General features: G+C 44.0%; 1 protein-coding gene across 1 annotated transcript in view; it reads right to left on the bottom strand.

Annotated features, from left to right (window-relative positions):
- Positions 1–750: 750 nt before the first annotated feature.
- Positions 751–18,632, bottom strand: part of LOC147607752 (putative ATP synthase 24 kDa subunit, mitochondrial) — a 66,134-nt gene continuing 48,252 nt past the window's right edge. Inside the window, exon 7 of the mRNA XM_086790012.1 lies at positions 751–1,063. Coding sequence (XP_086646138.1) covers positions 1,003–1,063 — 61 coding nt within the window. The 3' untranslated portion in view covers positions 751–1,002. The remainder of the gene's footprint in view (positions 1,064–18,632) is intronic.

Here is an 18,632-nt window from a genome sequence, read left to right as displayed (position 1 = left end):
GAAAAACAAGTAGACCCCCCTTCTTCGTTTTGTGTTCTTGAAACATATAACCTTGCTCATGTTTTTGACTAAGCAGAGTATATAATAGTTTAACCATGTGACGCAGTGTGCCTCAAACTATGTTCAAATCTTTTTCAACAACCAAATATGTTAATAAGCTATTTCCAGCAATGGAAATAAAGGCAGACGCAATCAAGGCAAAGGACGACATCAAAGATGAAACACGTATTCCATCGAGTCATGCCCAAGACAGTTGAGAAAGATATGCTCCGCCACAAGAAAAGACATCAGGCGAGAATGTCTTTTCAATGGCAGCAACAGACGCAACCCCGCTCGATCAAAATGGAGGAGGCATTCAAAGAGAGAAGATAACTGAAAAAATGTTTTAGCTAACTATAAACTCTTTCAACTTCAAGAGGATCAGGGAACTGTATACTGATTAGAGATATATTGACCATACACACACATTCATGTCAGCTTTGCACTGTTTCAATTTCAGCAGGATGAAGGAAGGAAATGCATAATAATTAGAGATTGGTTGACAACACAAGTGTGCAGGTGTACACACGCCTCCTATATATACATATATACATACATAAGTATATGTTAAAATTTATATACTGCAGAACAATTCCTTTATATATACTAACTTTTCCTTTATGTACTAGATTTTAGAAGTTAAGACTACCAATCAATGATCGCCTTCAGCCTTCAAAGGTGAGATTCTGTAGACACCAGATAAGTACAACAAACACAAACCCACATTTCTTTTTTTTAATGCATTTTAAAAACTTTTGGTTTCCACCTTATTTGCAGTAAGCTGGGCTACAGTTTCTGCTTTCATCAATATACTGAAGGAAAATGTGGAAACAGAGACTCCCTTCAAAAGACATCCGAAAATCCTTCAATACATAAAACCAGAACTTTCTGTGTTGCTGCCAAGCAAGGTGAACGAAGTACGTAGCAACAGTAGCGCTGGGCAACATTGCCATCCAAAAATGGTCACAAGTAGTTACGGTGGTCCAATTTCCTAATGTCGACTTGAATATCTTCCAGTCCGTGCCTGCACACAAAGTTAGATGCTTAGAATAAGATTACGCGATTAAAAAAGAAATGAAGGGACCTTAATCTAGGGTTAACTTTGAGAAATCTTTCAATGTTACAACATCCATGCTGGAGAGTCAAGGCAAGCAAGGAAGTGGTACACGGGTTTAAAGGGTATTTCCATCTCTTTAACGATTTTAGAGCAACACCTTTGATAGCTATGAGAGCTACAGGCAGACAAATAAGTCATTGTCTCAAATTGAGGCATCGTCTTGGGTGAAGGAAGAAGATCATGTTATGTGTAGTTAACTACGTAAACTAGTTAGCTATGTTAACTAAGTTTTTGCACGTTGTGGTGTGATTCAAGCTCGTTTCAGGCCCTGTTTCGGCTCTATAAGATTTTCACACAAGAACTCTATGAAAGTATGGAGTTTGACTGAATATGCCCAATTTCTGGTCAAGGCAAAGTTGCAGTAGAAATTCGGTTACTGGACAGTATGTGCAAATGCCTCCCTGTCCAAGGAACTTGCCAATCCAACACCTTCTCAAGAACAATGCTCATACCATCGCAAGATTCGTTGACCCAGCTGGGTGTGTAAGCTCCTTACAGAAGGACACACACTTAGAGAGTTAAGCATACAGTCGTTCCCATCTTAAGGTCCCCAAGACTACCCTGAGATGCTCAACATACTACTCCGGGGTACGACTATAAACTAAAATATCATCAAAGAATACCACACTTAGAGAGAAGAACTCACACTTTGAGAGTTTAGCATGCAGTCGTTCCCGTCTTAAGGTCCCCCCAAGACTACCCTGAGATGCTCAACATGCTCCTCAAGGTATGACTATAAACTAAAATATCATCTAAGGATACCACATCGAACTTCCCCAAATAATCTCTAAAGAGATCATTCAGCATTGTTGGGGATATTCACGGTAGTGAAATAAGTAATGGGTTAGTAAAATAAATTGTCACATGTGCCCTACATTGTGGTGCTATGTGACACACAGGCTCAGCATTCAATGTAATATATACATCATTAGCACCCTTTTTAGGAATATTTGTCATATGTCGTGGCCCCATTGTGGGCCCAATCCGGGACATGTCACGCACGAGCTACGTAGGTCAATCTCTCAACCTTAGGTCTCAAGGTCAATCCCTACCCACTTGTACAACAAGCATATAAGTCACCAAAGGATAGGGCATATAACTCAGTCCATTAGAATGCATTAAGCCAAGCATATAAAGGCATGTAGAGGTATGGCAGTATGGGCTAGATGCAAGGCATAATTTATGCCTTGTGTAGGGTGCCAAATATCATTGGCAAGCCCTCAAAACCTAGTTGGCCACCATAAGCAGCATCTAAACCCCAATCGGCCAGCATAGTCACCACCCAACAGCAATAAATGAAGCGCATCACACGTGTGAAAGCATGCGTAGCATTTAAATGCTTGTTTTCATAAGTAGTGGACTGTAAAACAGGCCGACAGCAACATATCATCACCAACGACAGCATATATCTCATATATAATGCACCCCAAAGATCCTTGCATAAATCAGCTCATTTCACAGAAGTTAGTAGACAGTGAATGTGTGCCTAAAAGCCTCTGGGTTTTTTTAGAGCATACAATCAGCCTTCAAGCACCCCATGCTTCATCCCCTAGGCAGCATAGAAGATCCTCTCATCTTCAGCCAGCATATGTGCATATCCTCCGCAGTTTTAGACTTGCATAAGTGGCTTCATAGAGTCTTCTACAGTGCTATTGGGTCAACGTATGGTAACTGGTTCAGCCCGAGTTCGGTCTTTTCCTCGTCCTTAATGCTTGGCAATCATCATTCACATCATTGTACAAAGTTCTCCAAAGTAATACAAGCACATACTCTGTCACCTTTTGGCCACCCAATTGGTCAACCCGTGCTTTCTCATCATGTATGTACATTGGATTGGTGTCCATGGCAGTTGTATATGCCGGGGATTGATGCCACTCATGTGATACTGTGGACTTGGCTTTCCATTGGGACTTGTGCCTCTGTGTACATGCCCGGAAATGCTTGGCGGATTGGTGTTTCATTGGGTCTGGTACCTCGTGCACTTGCTTGGAGCACGTCTATTTTAGTATAATCTCATGAACGAGGGTTATCCATACCAATGCTGCATTGCATAGCATCTTTATATGCTTGCTTGCAATTGAAATTGCATGTTGTTTTCATGCTTGCTTAACCAATGTGTAGTTCCAGGGGTAAGGGGACGCCCGCCCCCGAACCGTGCATGTGAAACTATCTGCCAACATGGTTATGTGGCATGTGACAAGTAAGTATTGGTCATAAACCTAGCCTTAGGAGTTAACACTAATTTATAAATGAGTGTGTACACACTTCATTAAGTTTTGGGCGACTAAAACTCACTTATAAATTATGACCAACCCGGTGTTCACACACACTGATGTCCCGAGGTGGACAAAACCCAATGTCCACTGCCCAGACCTTATCCCCTTTGTACAAAGGGAGTAACTAGCCATGTGTACACTCTAGCTTGCTTGCCTGCCACCTACACTAGACAACTCACCACCTCACTCCTCCTCTCTCTAGAGATTGGCACCTCCTTCATGAGGGCATTTGGGGTTGTATTTTCTGCACTTTCTCCTTCCTACCTCCATATCCAAGCTTGCTAAGATGTATCTCAAGCTTTCAAGAGTGCTTCCGGATGCTAATCACTCTCCTACACACTCCCAATGACTAAAATTCAGTAAAACAGCTCTCTTTATTGCTGTAATTTCTGGTCTTTTTATTGAAAACCCTAATTTCAGCCCTCCTTTCTCAAGTTGAACCATAGGGAAAGCTTTCCCAGGGTTCCCTTCATCCTCTTGAAGACTTTTGTCGCGAAGAAATGCGACAAATCGAAGATCTCATCACTCCAAGGACTTCCATCGCGAATACTTCCGCTGTCATCAACTCTACTTGCAATTGGTAAGCTTAAATGCTTAAATATGGAAGCAAGTAACAGGAGGAAGGAACCGGATTACAAGATCACATACCCTGTGTAGTATTCTCTTGTCCTACGTGCTCTCTTGCAGATTGTTGCTACCATGTGTTGATGAAACAATAGAGAGTAGATGGTAGGGAACATGGGCACTTGAGAGGGTAGTGTGAGTTGCAAGTCTACATCGACAATCACTTGTTTGCAATATTGTATTCATATGCATTGGTATGGAAATCTCGTAAAAAATGCCCATGACACTATGTACTTGATTCTCCCAAGATCAATATACTTTATTTAAGGGAGGGGTCGGCAGTTCCGGCTCATTGTGTGTCTAATGAAAATTAAGCAAATTACTTCTTGTATCGAGCATGTGTCCATCAAATCTTAATGTATTTAAGTGTATTGATTAGCATTGTATTCAACCAAGTTACATACTCTTACTTGCAAAGAAAGGGGGGGGGGGGGGGGGGGTTGGGAGAGGACGCGCCTTTCTGTGGATAATTGGGACCCAATCTAATGTGGACTCTCATCCTCTCTCTCAACTCTTCACTCTTAAGTAAAGTAAATTACATAACCTCACAAGTTTAAAGAAGACTTTGTTGCGCCACACATGTTACGACAGTCAACCTATTGCATTGAATATTGTGCCAAAAAGATGTCTTTTCCATGGTTGCCTTGCCTAGGCATTTTTGTGCACCTATAGGGTTGCTAAATCCGCTCCAACGTGGCTATCCAAATACAACCCACAAAAGTTGTCCTTTGCCTACTTGCAAGTGTGTCAGATTCTCCCCACTAGATCTACATGTGTCCCGAGAGTTGTATGGCATCCATACAAAGTGTCCTTCCAAGAACAGAAAAGACCCAATCGAGTCACATCCAAGATGCCAACAATCTCGAACGTTGCACAAACGCCTTGCGCACACTTTTGAGGCTACGCTACATCAGTATCGGAGCTGTAGGTTGTGAGTCGTGACCCAACTTAGCTACCCAAAAGTGAGAGCATCTTGTGGACGGTAAAACTACAGTCAAGAAAAACAACCTAAGCCTCCACAATGTCAGGAGAGACTTCTTCAGAAAGCTTCAAAGAAGACATGGAAGGACAAATCTACAAAGCCAAAGAAATGCTTCTGCACTTCAATGACAACTTCGTCCAAGCAATTTTAGAGCAAAACAGTTCGGTCAAGCTCCAAATTGAGACTAAAGAAGAAGCAGCAAAAAAAAGCCAAAGCTGAAAAAGCCAAGGATGCAATCAAAGAAGATGAAAAAGCCTAAAGAACTTTTAGAGCTTGAAAGATTGTTCCTCATCAATGATCATGGAGCAACAAAGACAAAAAGAAGAAGCCAAACGGGCTAACGAAGGGCCAAAGAAGCCCGACATGACAATTGAACGAAGGGCAAAGAACACCAAACACAAGGCTGATAAGACCAACGACACGCAAACCAAGCAACCCATGAATACCAACAAAGGCTTGAATGAGACGCTACGCAACTCCAACAGCAATAGTTGACAGCAACTATGCAAGCAAATATGTTGTCAATTCTCTCTGCCGTGGCACAACAAGGTCTGAGTTCCTCCACCACCCCAACCACCAATGTCATACGAGCTCTACCAAATTTTAGTAAGTATGATGCTAAGTGTGATCATGTCGCACGTATGCAGTTTATTCATCATTTTGTGGCGTACTTTTTTTTGGCCAAGCTTTCAGCTCCTCAAGATAGAGTCCACATTATTAGAATTGTGCATCTCAGTGTCTTGGGGCCTTTACCATTAATCTGGGTATTTTGTAAAGCTTTTATAGCTTTATTAACATGATTAAGACTTAATTAATGAACATAAGACAAATACTGCAGGAAAGACTGAGTTGTTTGCATTGAGTCAGGGGCCTTTCTTAAATAGAGGCCGAAAGGGTACAAGTGAAGAGACACATCCCTGGGAAGGGGTGTGGCTCTTGAATCAACGGTTATGTCCTTTGGACTTAGGGGTGTGTCTTTTAATGAATAGACATGTCCTTTGATAGTGACCCATGTGTAAGGGTGTGACCCTTCACAGGTGTCCTTTCAGTTAATAAAGGATTAAGGAGTAATTAAGGAGAGATTAAGAGAGTTAGTCACAATCGTGACAATCCCTCCCACTTAAAATAAGACTCCGGCTAAGAAGAGATGGTTGTCTTTGAAAGAATTCCCGAAGAAGTTATGGATATTCCTGTAAGTCTTCATCACTTTGCCAAGTAGAGTCGGAATCATCAAGATCTCTCCATTTAACCAAAAATTCTGTAGTAAGTTTATGTCGTGTTTCTTTCTGTCTGACATCAAGAATTGTCTCTGGAGTTAAGAGTATGTGTTCATCTTCGATTTCTAGAACATAATCCAAAATATCTAAAACTGAAAAATCATCCACAAACTTCTTAAGCCAAGAAATATGAAAAGTTGGATGAATTCTACCCCAAGAAGGTGGTAACTCCAACTTATAACTAAGAGATGAGTTCTTCTTAATAATACGAAAGAGTCCATAATAACTTGAGCGAAGCTTTGGGAAGACTGATTTCACTGTCATGTATCGATGAGGGGAAATATATAATAATACCAAGTCTCCTTCTTGAAATTCAATGTGACGACGATGCTTATTAGCTGTGCGCTGATATTGCTCTTGGACGCTGACCATCTTATCCTTAATCTGTAATAGAATATCTTGCATTTCTTGAGTGAGGTGGTCTGCTAAAGCCACTTTATGTTGAAGAACAAAGTTGGCAGGGGTAAGGGGAGTATGGCCATAAGCTGCTTGAAAAGTGTCATTCCAATAGCTGAATGATAAGAATTATTATAAGCAAATTCCACCAAAGGTAAATATTCTTCCCATGAAGCTAATCGAGACTGAACATAATAACGCAGCATTTCTTCCAGAATCTGATTAACTCGTTCCGTTTGTCCATCTGTCTGTGGATGATAAGCAGAGCTAAAGAGTAAATTTGTACCAAGAGACTTGAATATCGAAGTCCAAAAATGTCCTATAAACTTTGGATCTCGATCAAAAACTATAGATTTTGGCAATCCATGAAGTTTGAAGATATACTGTATGAACAGTACTACAATATCTGAAGCCTGGGCTGCTTTCTTGCACGGAATGAAATGTGCCATTTTAGAAAATCTGTCAACCACTACAAGAATCTATGTATTGCCTTTAGAAGAACGTGGCAATGAAGTGATAAAATCCAAACTAATACTTTCCCAGCTTTTATTAGGAACTGGAAGTGGTTGAAGAAGACCAGCTGAAACTTGTCTGCTAGCTTTCATACATCGGCACGAGAGACATGCTGTAACAAACTTAATAACATCTTGCTTCATTTGAGGCCAAATAGTATGTAGCTGTCAAAAGACAATATGTCTTGTTGATGCCTGGGTGTGCAGCATAAGTGACCTCGTGATGTTCTTTCACCAATACTCTTCGAACATGAGTATCATGAGGTACACAAATACGGTCCTGATAATATGACAAACCATCCACTATTGTATATGCTCCATAAATCTTCAAGTCGGAAGGAGTTACATTCTGAGAATTGAGAATTCGAAATGCATTTCCACAATCACGATCTTTTGAATAAAGATCCTTGAAACTTTGAGGTATATCCATTTCAACTGTAGAAATAGCCAAGACCGAAGCTGGCGGCATACGACTGAGGGCATCCGCAACCACATTGGTAAGACCAAGAACATACTCAATTGTCATATGAAAATTGGAAATGAGCACCTGAATAGGGTGATTGGAAATAGAGCCTTGAAGAACCAAAACCTGGGTAGACCGCTGGGGCAACGGTGAAGAGGCAGCTTGTGCTGCAGCAGTAGCGGTAATCACTGAAGCATGTGCAATAGCATGGTGATTAACTGCACGCTTTCCTTTGTCAACAACTAGGGGTTTCTCCTCAGAGTAGAGGGTTCAACATTAGAATTCTGTCGATGGGTTGGTCTTTTGGGGCACTCAAACCAACGATGAGGTCCATTACAAATTGTGCACAATCCCGTCTTTTGTTGATCCCATCCAAAAGGAACAGTAGAAGGACGAGGATTACGAGATTGGTCACGTCTTTGGTCCCGTCCACGATCCGAACTGCGTGGTTGGAAGGATTGATAACGTCAGAACCGAAAAGAGGACGATCCTTCTGGTTGGCGAGGATGTTGAGAATTATTCCATTGGGGATTAGGCCGGGGGGTAGAAGTGCCAAATGACTCTCTGCGACTATCTCGGCTCATATGAGATCCATTGGCTTTCTGAAAGTCATTAGCTCGACCAGAAGAAGCCGAATTTCGAGAATTAATGTCTGCAATGCGCTCGGCGTATTGTATGGCATCGGCAAGATCGACAGGGTTATATTTCAGAACATCGACACGCATTGTGGGATTAAGACCTTCAACGAAGGCACGAAGTTCGTCCGCTGGGGACAAAGAGTCAATCTCTAGTATCAAGTTGGTGAACTGGGAGATATAAGAGGCCAAGGAACCAGTTTGGTCCAAATAGCGTAAGCGAGTACGGGCTTGGAAATCCGCATTGGCAGATATGAACTGCTTACGGAGGACCCGCTCGAATTTTTGCCACGTTGTAACCGATTTTCCAGCGTGCTGTCGTCGTTGCCACCACAATAAAGCAGTGTCTTTGAGGAGGGATACCGTAAAAATCGCCTTTTTGGAATCAGAAAGGGTCATGGTTTCAAAGTATAACCGCAGTTTGTAGAGCCATTGGTCTAAGATGCGCTTATTGCGCTAACCACCATAAGAGTCAAGGGGTTTAATTTCCAATTTCTTTGTTTTATTGGCTTGTAAAAGACGATAAAGAGTTTTAAGGTCGTCGCCTTCTACCTCGAAAGGAATGACGTCTGCATCTGCTGGTACTGTTTGCTGAAACATCTGCTACTGGTACAGAACTCGTGTAGGAGTGGCGATCCGTGTGGAGCTGCTGGATCTGAGAAGCCAAGGATGCCATAGACTCCTGGAGTTGCTGTTGGAACTGCTGTTGAAGTTGCTGCAAAGCTGGCTGCCATTTCGGAGAGATTGGTATGTCAACAGGTTCTGCCATGAGAGAAGATGTTGATGTAGATGCTTCAGGGTGATGAGGCTCTGGGGGTTTTCGCTGTTGTTGACGCCGCTGGGCTCTAGTAAGAACCATCGACTGGAGGGTGCGGCATCTGGAAATCCCGAGAGGAGAGGCTACGTACTGGTGAAGCATCTATAGACCATCCAATATAGTAACGGCGATCTTCTGGGACCGGGCTTGCACGAGAGTCTGCTACTGGAGAAGAAGGTACAAGGATAGGGACAGCTAATGGTGTCAAGGGTGTATACTCCGGTGTAGAGGGACGCACCGTGAATGAAGATGGATGAACGTCCTCAGAATAGATGCAATATTCATGAAAAATGATGCCACCCTCGGGGAGGATAGCGCCCAGATAAGGATGACGCCTAAGTATAAAACAATACTGATCCAGATCCTGTGCAGAAGTACGAACACGGATCACCCACATGTCGAATTCTCTCAGGTGAGAAGTCAGTGTGGCTATTTGAATGCGGTAATGAATGGGCGGGGCACATTCACTAGAACAGGGGCTCAGGCTGGTGGAGAAACATGGGTAGGAGAGGGCACTATGGACTGAGAGGGTGTATCCTGTAAATAACTGAAAGCATAGGTTTCCTCTGCCATAAGCCGTCGGAGAAGAGGGTAATGTGTGTCCACGACGCACGTGATATGAGAGGTGCTTTTGAACCCGTAAAAAGGGATATTGGCCCCGGAGGAGTGGAGAGCCCGCAAAAGAATGAAATGGTGGGTTGCTGATATGTTGATACTCCACATTATGTGAAATGTTTATACCCAAGAAAATGGAAAAATCACACCTGAAGGAGGTTGCCATAATAAATAGTGTTGCTAGAGAAGAAGCACCAAGGGTAGTAGCCGTCAATCCACGGAAAACACCAACTACACGTGTGGCTGAACCAAACACAGGCATAGACCGCAGGAGGCCAACAATGAAGAAGGTACGGGTGCTGAATTCGTGGAAGAGAAGGACGTCTGCACGCTAGCGCGAGGGAACCCGTATGCAGGAAGGCGGGAGGTGCAGGCCGAAACTACACGCAAGGTCGTGCCATTTTTTTTAGGTACACACCCGGGCCCACTCAAGTGGGTGGAGCCGATTTTGTAGGGGCCCGTAAGGTAAGTTTATGGTTTTTTCTTTTAATGTGTTTGTACACGTGGCATTAAAGCATTATAGTCTTGTGTGTTGGGTTTTTTTAATAAAAAATCACAACTAATCATCATGCGCTCACTCTCCGCCGGCATCCGATTGGGAAGCTTCCACGAAGAGGTACGACTGCGCTTGGGAGGGGTGCCGGTTCATGAAGGGGTGCTCCCTGAAGAGGTAAGCCTCCTGGTTGAAGGCTTTTTTTTTCTCCTTTATGCAAGAGTGTCTTGCATATGGCTGGCCCGGACTTAATCAGCCAAAATTGGGAGTTGGGGGCTGAATTTGATGGGGCATTCTCTCTTGCTCTTCCATTCAACACTTACTACACCCAATTTTAGGGTTTGGGCAGGCTGATTTTAGGGTTAGGGTTAGGACTGATTTTAGGGTTAGGGTTAGGGTTTGGGCATAACACAAGGCGGAAAAAAGTTTGCTCCGATACCACTGTAAAGCTTTTATAGCTTTATTAACATGATTAAGACTTAATTAATGAGCATAAGACAAATACTGCAGTAAAGACTGAGTTGTTTGCATTGAGACAAGGGCGTTTCTTAAATAGAGGCCGAAAGGGTACAAGTGAAGAGACATCCCTGGGAAGGGGTGCGGCTCTTGAATCAACGGTTATGTCCTTTGGACTTAGGGGTGTGTCTTTTAATGAGTAGACATGCCCTTTGATAGTGATCCATGTTGGGGTAAAGGCATTATGCCCACCCTTATAGTGTGTACAAGCCCATAAGTTATAGTACATAGTACACTTAGTACTTTTAATGTACTAAGTGCACTATGTGTACTAGTGCAATATACATGTGTGATAGGGGAGTCACACACTCACACTTGGTGAGTTGACTTATCCCCACAACTCTCTCTCTCTCTCTCTCTCTCTCTCTCTCTCTCTCTCTCTCTCTCTCTCTCTCCCTTGTTTCTCTGTGTATGTCTCCCACATGAACTCTAACCCTAATTCTAATCCTCCCATTCAACTGGTATCAGAGCATAGGTTGCTGTCTTGATCCTCTGTAGCTGAGTTTCTTCAGAAACGCCCTGCCATCAAAGAGGAAAGCGTGGCTCAAATTCTGCTATGCAGGCTGTGTGTGTGTAGCTCCATGGAACCTGGAGGGCTGAAGTAGCTTGTCGGTGTGACCCAGTCAGTGTGAGCGTGGGCTGCCCAGCAGCCACGCTGGTCTGCCCAACATCGCCTTGCACACAGCCAGGCGTCTACACGTTTAGTGCGAAGGGGAGGCAAGCGAACACAGGCTGCGTACCAGAACCAGGCAGCGTACCTAGGCGAATACACAAGGCGCATACCCCGCTACCCCGCTACCAGCGATAAGGAGTGTAAGGCTGCAACGCCTACGTGGTGGTGGTCAGGCGAACACACAAAGCTCTTGTCGACGGCTGGCTACGAGGGGAACCCATGCATTCAGGCGCATACCCAGGCGGGCGCCCGTCAACATCACTGACGACCCGGAGCTGAACGCGCAGGGAATTGGTGGATTCATTGAGTTCGACACCTGCATGGGCCACCTCCAGAAACTCCTCTCGGTCGCAATTGGGAGGCAAGTTCCATAGCTTGAGCTTGGTCGCCTTCAGCAATACAACCAGAGCTCCTCAGCTATTGCCTACGTGCACAACAAGCAGCATCATCAGCACGACCCCCCCCCTTTTTTTTTGCAATCAGAAATTACAAGGTATTCTGCTTCAATTTTTTTTTTTGGGATTTGCAATTGAGCAAGTACAATCATCAATTGAGCAGGTACAGGTGCCGAATTGCTCAATTTTTGAGCGAAATTGGCAAAATTGGGTGACATTGGTCACAATCAGGATCAATTTGTAGGAAATTGGATGTCGAAATTTGGGGATTTTGATGTAATTGTGCAATTAAGCAGTCATACATGCTGTATGATGTGAGAAATCGCACATTCGGGCAAAATTGCAGCAAATTGCAGTGCAAATCAAGGGGCTTTTGTGCCGATTTGGTTGATTTGCATGCAGGCACTCGCATTTGATGCTTTGGGCAATGTGTTGATGCCTGTCAAGCACTCAATGTGCCTGTAAATCAAGGGGGTTTCATGTATTGGATGTATATGTGGCTAGGGGGAAGCATCGTGAACACTCTGGATGCCTTCATGTGCGTCAATGTACCATGTATGATCAACAATTGATCTTAAATCAAGGGGCTTTTCAAGATTTTATTCTTGTTAAGTTTGGCAAAGCAGCAGGCAAGACTTTTATGCCTTGAATCCTCAATAATCAGCTTGCAGTCAAGGGGCTTTTGCCCAATTTCTGTTCGGGACTGTTGTATGCAGAGTTCGGGACTGTAAAAGTCTGATTTTCACTCATTTGCAGGAGAGCATTTATTGCTGTTGTACCTGTTGGTACAGATTTGGCACAGCTTTGTGCAAGTTTTGGCATGGCTGTACACTGATTTGAGTAAGGAAAAGGTTCAATTTCAGCTGCTGTACTTGCCGGTACAGGTTTGGTACATCACAGGTGAGCACTTAGTACTGCTGTACAGTACTTTGGAAGGGCAATAGAGCACATTTAAGGTGCTGTCCAAAATCTGCAGCAACCAGATTTTGATGATTTCATCACATGAAGGGGGAGAAAAGTTGCATTCTTGCTTCCGCAGTGGGAGATAAAGCTTGGGAGAACAACTGTGAGCACTTTGTGTGCTTTTGATGCAGTGTTTGCACATTTTGCAGGGAGTCAGGCATTGACAGGTTGCATATTGCTATGGCAACCACAGGTGAGAGCTCTTTATTGCTTCACATCAAGAAGCTTGAAGGCTCGCATAATCATGATATTTGGCAAACCCAGTGCTACAATGTGTTGCTCCAGAAAAAGCAGCACAAGCCTATCAAAGAAAGGGGTGTAATGCCCGCTTCTCTTACTGCTGAAGAGTGGGAAGATATGGATGAGCTGGCAAGATCTACTATCATGTTGTCTGTATCAGACTCATTACTTTTCAGCATTCGTGAAGAGAAGACAGCTTGGGGAATGTGGCAGAGATTGCAGGACTTGTATGCCCAACAAAGTGCCTCAAGCAAAGTGTATTGGTTGAAGAAACTCATAGGTCTTCAGATGAAGGAAGGGGCGTCTATGACAGCCCATCTAAATGAGTTTAATGGTATTGTCAGCCAGGTCATTAATCAAAAGTTGGCAATGGACGATGAGTTCAAAGCCACTTTTCTGTTATGCACTTTGCCAGAGAGTTGGAACACATTCAGGACAGCCACTAGCAATTCGCATGCTATGCTGTCATATGCAGATGTTGAGGGTGCTCTTCTTCAAGAAGAGATGAACAGGAAAAACAACTCTGTTGGAAAGTCCAATGCAATGAATGCACGTGGGAGATCCCAGCAAAGGGGAAAAAGCCAAGAACGGGGAAGGAGCAAGTCTCGCTCCAAAAAGGATTTGGAATGCCATTATTGTGGCAAGAAGGGACACATTAAAAAGCAATGCTACAAATGGAAAAATGATCAAAAGGAAAAGGGAAAAGGCAAAGACAAAGAGAAAGATGAAGCCAAAGATGTAAAGCCAAAGGGCAAAAGTGGAGTCAAGATTGAAGAAATCAATGTGTCACATGCAGGTGGCAGTGAGGATGAGGTCCTATTTACGTCTTCACTTGATGCCCATTCACTTCTTACAGGTGGTCATGGTATGCACTCATGGATCATTGATTCAGGTGCCTCCTTTCATGTCACAGGTTGCAGAGACTTGTTTGTCAGGTATACTGCTGGCAATGAAGGAGTGGTTTATTTGGGTGATAACCATGCATGCAAGATTCTTGGCAGAGGTGATGTGAGGCTTGTGTTTTCAGATGGCTCACAGCTTATGCTCCATGATGTCAGGCATGTGCCTGAGATCAAGAAGAACCTGCTTTCTACTGGACAGCTTGATGATGCTGATTATGTTACCACATTTGGTCGTGGAAAGTGGAAGATTAGTAAGGGCTCACTGGTTGTTCCCAGAGACTCTAAGGTGGACACTCTTTATTTCATGCATGCAGGTGTTTGTCACCATGCTAATATAAATGCAACCGAGCTGCCGGAAATCTCTATGTGGCATAGCCGGTTGGGACACATGAGTGTCAAAGGAATGGAGCAATTGTCTCGTTTGGGTTACTTGCCTTCTCTAAAGTTTTCAAGTTTTCAGTTTTGTGAGCATTGTATATATGGTAGGCAACTACAGTGCCCCCACAAGAAAGCTCTTGGACAGAAAGATGCTCAATTAGAGCTTGTGCATACAGATGTATGTGAGATGCCTCAGCTTTCTTTGGGAGGGGCAAAATACTTTGTGTCTTTTATAGATGATGCCACACGTAAGGTGTGGGTTTATCCTCCTCTTCGTTTGAAGAGTGATACATTCTCAGTGTTTGAGAAGTTTGTTGCTCTTGTTGAGAATCAAACTGGCAAAACACTGAAGGCTTTGCGTTCCGACAATGGTGGAGAGTATATGTCCAAACAGTTTCAGGACTTTTGTGATGCTAAAGGCACCAAGAGGGAGCTCTCTACTCCTTATGATCCTCCACAAAACGGGACAGCAGAGAGGATGAACAGGACCATTCAGGAGAAGGTCCGTTCTATGTTGTCACATGCTGCATTACCTCATGGTTTTTGGGCTGAAGTTGTTATGACAGCCGTTCACCTTATAAACAGGTCACCTAACACGAGGCTTGGTGGGAAAGTGCCAGAGGAAGTATGGACAAGGAAGCCTCCGTCATACAAGCACTTGAGAGTGTTTGGTTGCGTTGCGTACGTGCACATACGCAGGGAAATGCGCACCAAACTTGATCCTAAGTCTCACAAATGCATATTCCTAGGATATGGTGACAAAGGTGAAATGGGGTATAGACTTTGGGATCCCGTGAATAGAAAGATTATACGCAGCAATGATGTCATTTTTGATGAAACATGCATGTATAAGGAGCCTGCAAGGCAACAGGAGCCTGGCAGAGTCATCTTTGATGATGATGGACATCATGGACAACAACAAAGGGCTGTAAATCAGCCATTACAGCAGGAAAACCAGCCCTTAAATGGTGCTGAAAATGGTCCAAATGGACAGCCAGAGATGGCAGAAGATATCCCTATGGATATACCACAGTTAGAGGAAATACCGGGCATGATTTTTCAGCCTTATGGCATGGAACAGGAGCCACCAATGGGTGATATGCAGGCTGGACAGCAACCTGCAAATGATGGTCATTGGGTACGGAGGTCCACAAGACCCTCCAGAGCCCCTGATAGGTTTGTTCCAGGGGTTGACTACTTGATGCTTACTGACTGTGGGGAGCCCTCATGTTACAAGGAGGCTTTACAGAGGGCAGACAAAGCTCTATGGGAGCGTGCCATGAAGTCAGAGATGGATTCTCTGCACAAAAATGGAACATGGAAGTTGGTGCATTTGCCTGCAGGCAAGAAGGTTTTGCCATGCAAGTGGGTATGCAGGCTCAAAGTTGCACCAGATGCAAAGCCAAGATACAAAGCCAGGTTAGTGGCTAAGGGCTATAAGCAGGAATATGGTGTGGACTTTGAGGAGATCTTCTCTCCAGTGGTCAAAATGACCACACTTAGAGCTGTGTTAGCTTTGGTTGCGCATGATAATCTGGACTTGATTCAGATGGATGTGAAGACTGCTTTTCTTCACGGTGATCTCCATGAGGAGATTTATATGCAGCAGCCAAAGGGTTATGCAGTAAGTGGAAAGGAGAAGCTTGTATGCAAGCTGAAAAAGAGTCTTTATGGGCTCAAACAGGCACCAAGGGAATGGTATCATAAATTTGATACATTCATGAAATCTCAGAAATTCAGGAGAAGTGACATAGATCACTGCTTGTACACCAAGAAAGCTTTGGATGGCAGTCTATTGATCCTCATCTTGTATGTTGATGATATGTTGATTGCCGGGAAATCTCGTAAAGAGATGGAAGCCTTGAAAAAGAGGCTGCATGAAACCTTTGATATGAAGGATATGGGTGATGCAAATCACATTTTGGGTATGCGGATACTTCGGGACAGAAATCAGCATGTGTTGTATTTGTCTCAGAAGGAATACATTGGCAAAGTCTTGCAGAGGTTCAATATGGACGGGGGGAAGAAGACTAGTACTCCTTTGCCTCCATATGTGAGACTCAGTGCTATGGACAGCCCACAGTCGGATAGAGACAGGGCTGATATGGCCAAGATTCCGTATGCTTCAGCTTGTGGCAGTCTCATGTATGCCATGGTTGCTACTAGGCCGGACATTGCATTTGCAGTGGGAGTGGTTTCTAGATACATGGCCAACCCTGGCAAGAAGCATTGGGAAGCAGTGAAAGGTGTCATGAGATACCTGAAGGGCACACAGGATATGTGCATTTGCTTTGGCAAACAGGATGCATTAGTGCATGGTTACACGGATTCGGATTATGCCGGTCATCCAGATAACCGGAAGTCTACTACCGGTTATGTGTTTACATTCACAGGAGGTGCTGTGTCATGGATATCCAGGATGCAGAAGTGCACAGCCTTATCTACTACAAAGGCCAAGTATATTGCAGCCACAGAGGCTTGCAAGGAGGCATTATCGCTATCTCGGTTAGTGGTTGATTTGGGTTATACAGGGGATATTCTTGTGACAGTCAGAGTGCCATCCAGTTGGCAAAGAACCCTGTCTTTCATGCAAAGACGAAGCATGTGGATGTGAAGTATCACTTCATCAGAGAGGTGATAGAGAACAAGCAAATTCAGCTTGTTAAGATTCATACGGATGACAACCCGGCTGATCTGTTGACAAAGAGTTTGCCTCCGGAGCAGTTTGCTCATTGCAGACACTTGATGGATGAGGCCATTTTCAGCCTTGATATGGCCTTGTATATTATCATGTACATGCTGATTTTTCTTTTCCTTCATTTAAGGGCACTTTGCCTTTAAGTGGGAGGTGGTTGGGGTAAAGGCATTATGCCCACCCTTATAGTGTGTACAAGCCCATAAGTTATAGTACATAGTACACTTAGTACTTTTAATGTACTAAGTGCACTATGTGTACTAGTGCAATATACATGTGTGATAGGGGAGTCACACACTCACACTTGGTGAGTTGACTTATCCCCACAACTCTCTCTCTCTCTCTCTCCCTTGTTTCTCTGTGTATGTCTCCCACATGAACTCTAACCCTAATTCTAATCCTCCCATTCAATCCATGTGTAAGGGTGTGACCCTTCACAGGTGTCCTTTCAGTTAATAAGGGATTAAGGAGTAATTAAGGAGAGATTAAGAGAGTTAGACACAATCATGACATATTTTATTGTATTTCTCCTATTTATTTGTCCTGTGAGCAATCGGCCAGCCCTAGAGGCAGTCAGCCAGCTCACTGATGCACTATATAAGGAGTTCCCCATTATTCACTCCTTCATCCAATTCACTTGCACATAGTTCAACATCCAATTGCTGGCTATTGCCATTGTAAAGCTTTACTGCTATTATAAAAGGTGATCTTGTCCAAATCTCTCTATCTCCTTTGCACTCTCTCATATGTTTACTGCTTATGCTTCCACCTGTGCTATCTCCTTCATGGTATCATACGCTGCGCCAAACCCTGCAAATCTGCCCACTTCTGTTGTGCGTTTTGCCTCCATCAATTCTCCGGCTGCAGATCAGTCCATACAGTTGCTACGTTTTCAGTACCTTGTTGTGTTTCTGGCCCAGCCCTCTTTTGGTTGCTGTCGGCCAGCCCTACAAGCTGTGTTTTGCTCTTCAGAGGCAGATCTTGCAGTGTTTTGGCTGCGTTTTCTCCTACAAAAGCTCTCCGGCCAGTTTTGGTGGCTGCGTTTTCTTCTACAGAGGCAAATGGTGGAGTTGTGGCTGTATTTTCTCCACCGGCATCAGATTTGGTGAGTTCTCTTCCATGTGGAGTTGCCAGACAAGTGGCTGTACATTTTCTTCTTCCTCCACGAGTCCCTGCCCTTCCGGTAGGCGGTTCCCGGTGGATCTTGGACTGTTTTGCTGCTGTCCCGCCTCTCTCTCTCTACAGTTTGAGAGAGGGCTGATTGTTCCTGGTGCCTCGCTTCATTGGAGAGCACTTGAGAGAAGTGTTTGAGAGCTGAGATTAGTTCTTGGCTGCTATGGATATGGCTCCCCCCTGTACAAACAAAGATGACAAGTTCAAAGGACCCAACTACGCTCAGTGGAAGCTTCAGATGCGGGTCTAGTTCATCCACAAGCGTTTGTGGGACATTGTTCAGGGCACTGAAAGGAAGCCCGAGTGTCCTCAAAACTCTAGGCAGTGGACTCAGGATCAGGAAGATGAATTTGCTAGGAAGATGAATTTGCTGTGGAATTACAAGATTGGGAGAATCGGGACTCGAAGGCGCATTCTGTGCTTGTGCGGACCATCACCGAGGAGGTCTCAC

Source organism: Cibotium barometz, chromosome 54, assembly GCF_041138505.1.
Source record: "Cibotium barometz isolate CiBa-2024 chromosome 54, ASM4113850v1, whole genome shotgun sequence".
In the NCBI taxonomy this organism is placed as follows: Eukaryota; Viridiplantae; Streptophyta; class Polypodiopsida; order Cyatheales; family Cibotiaceae; genus Cibotium; species Cibotium barometz.
Note: the sequence above shows the minus strand (reverse complement) of the source record. Positions and strands in the feature narration are given on the sequence as shown.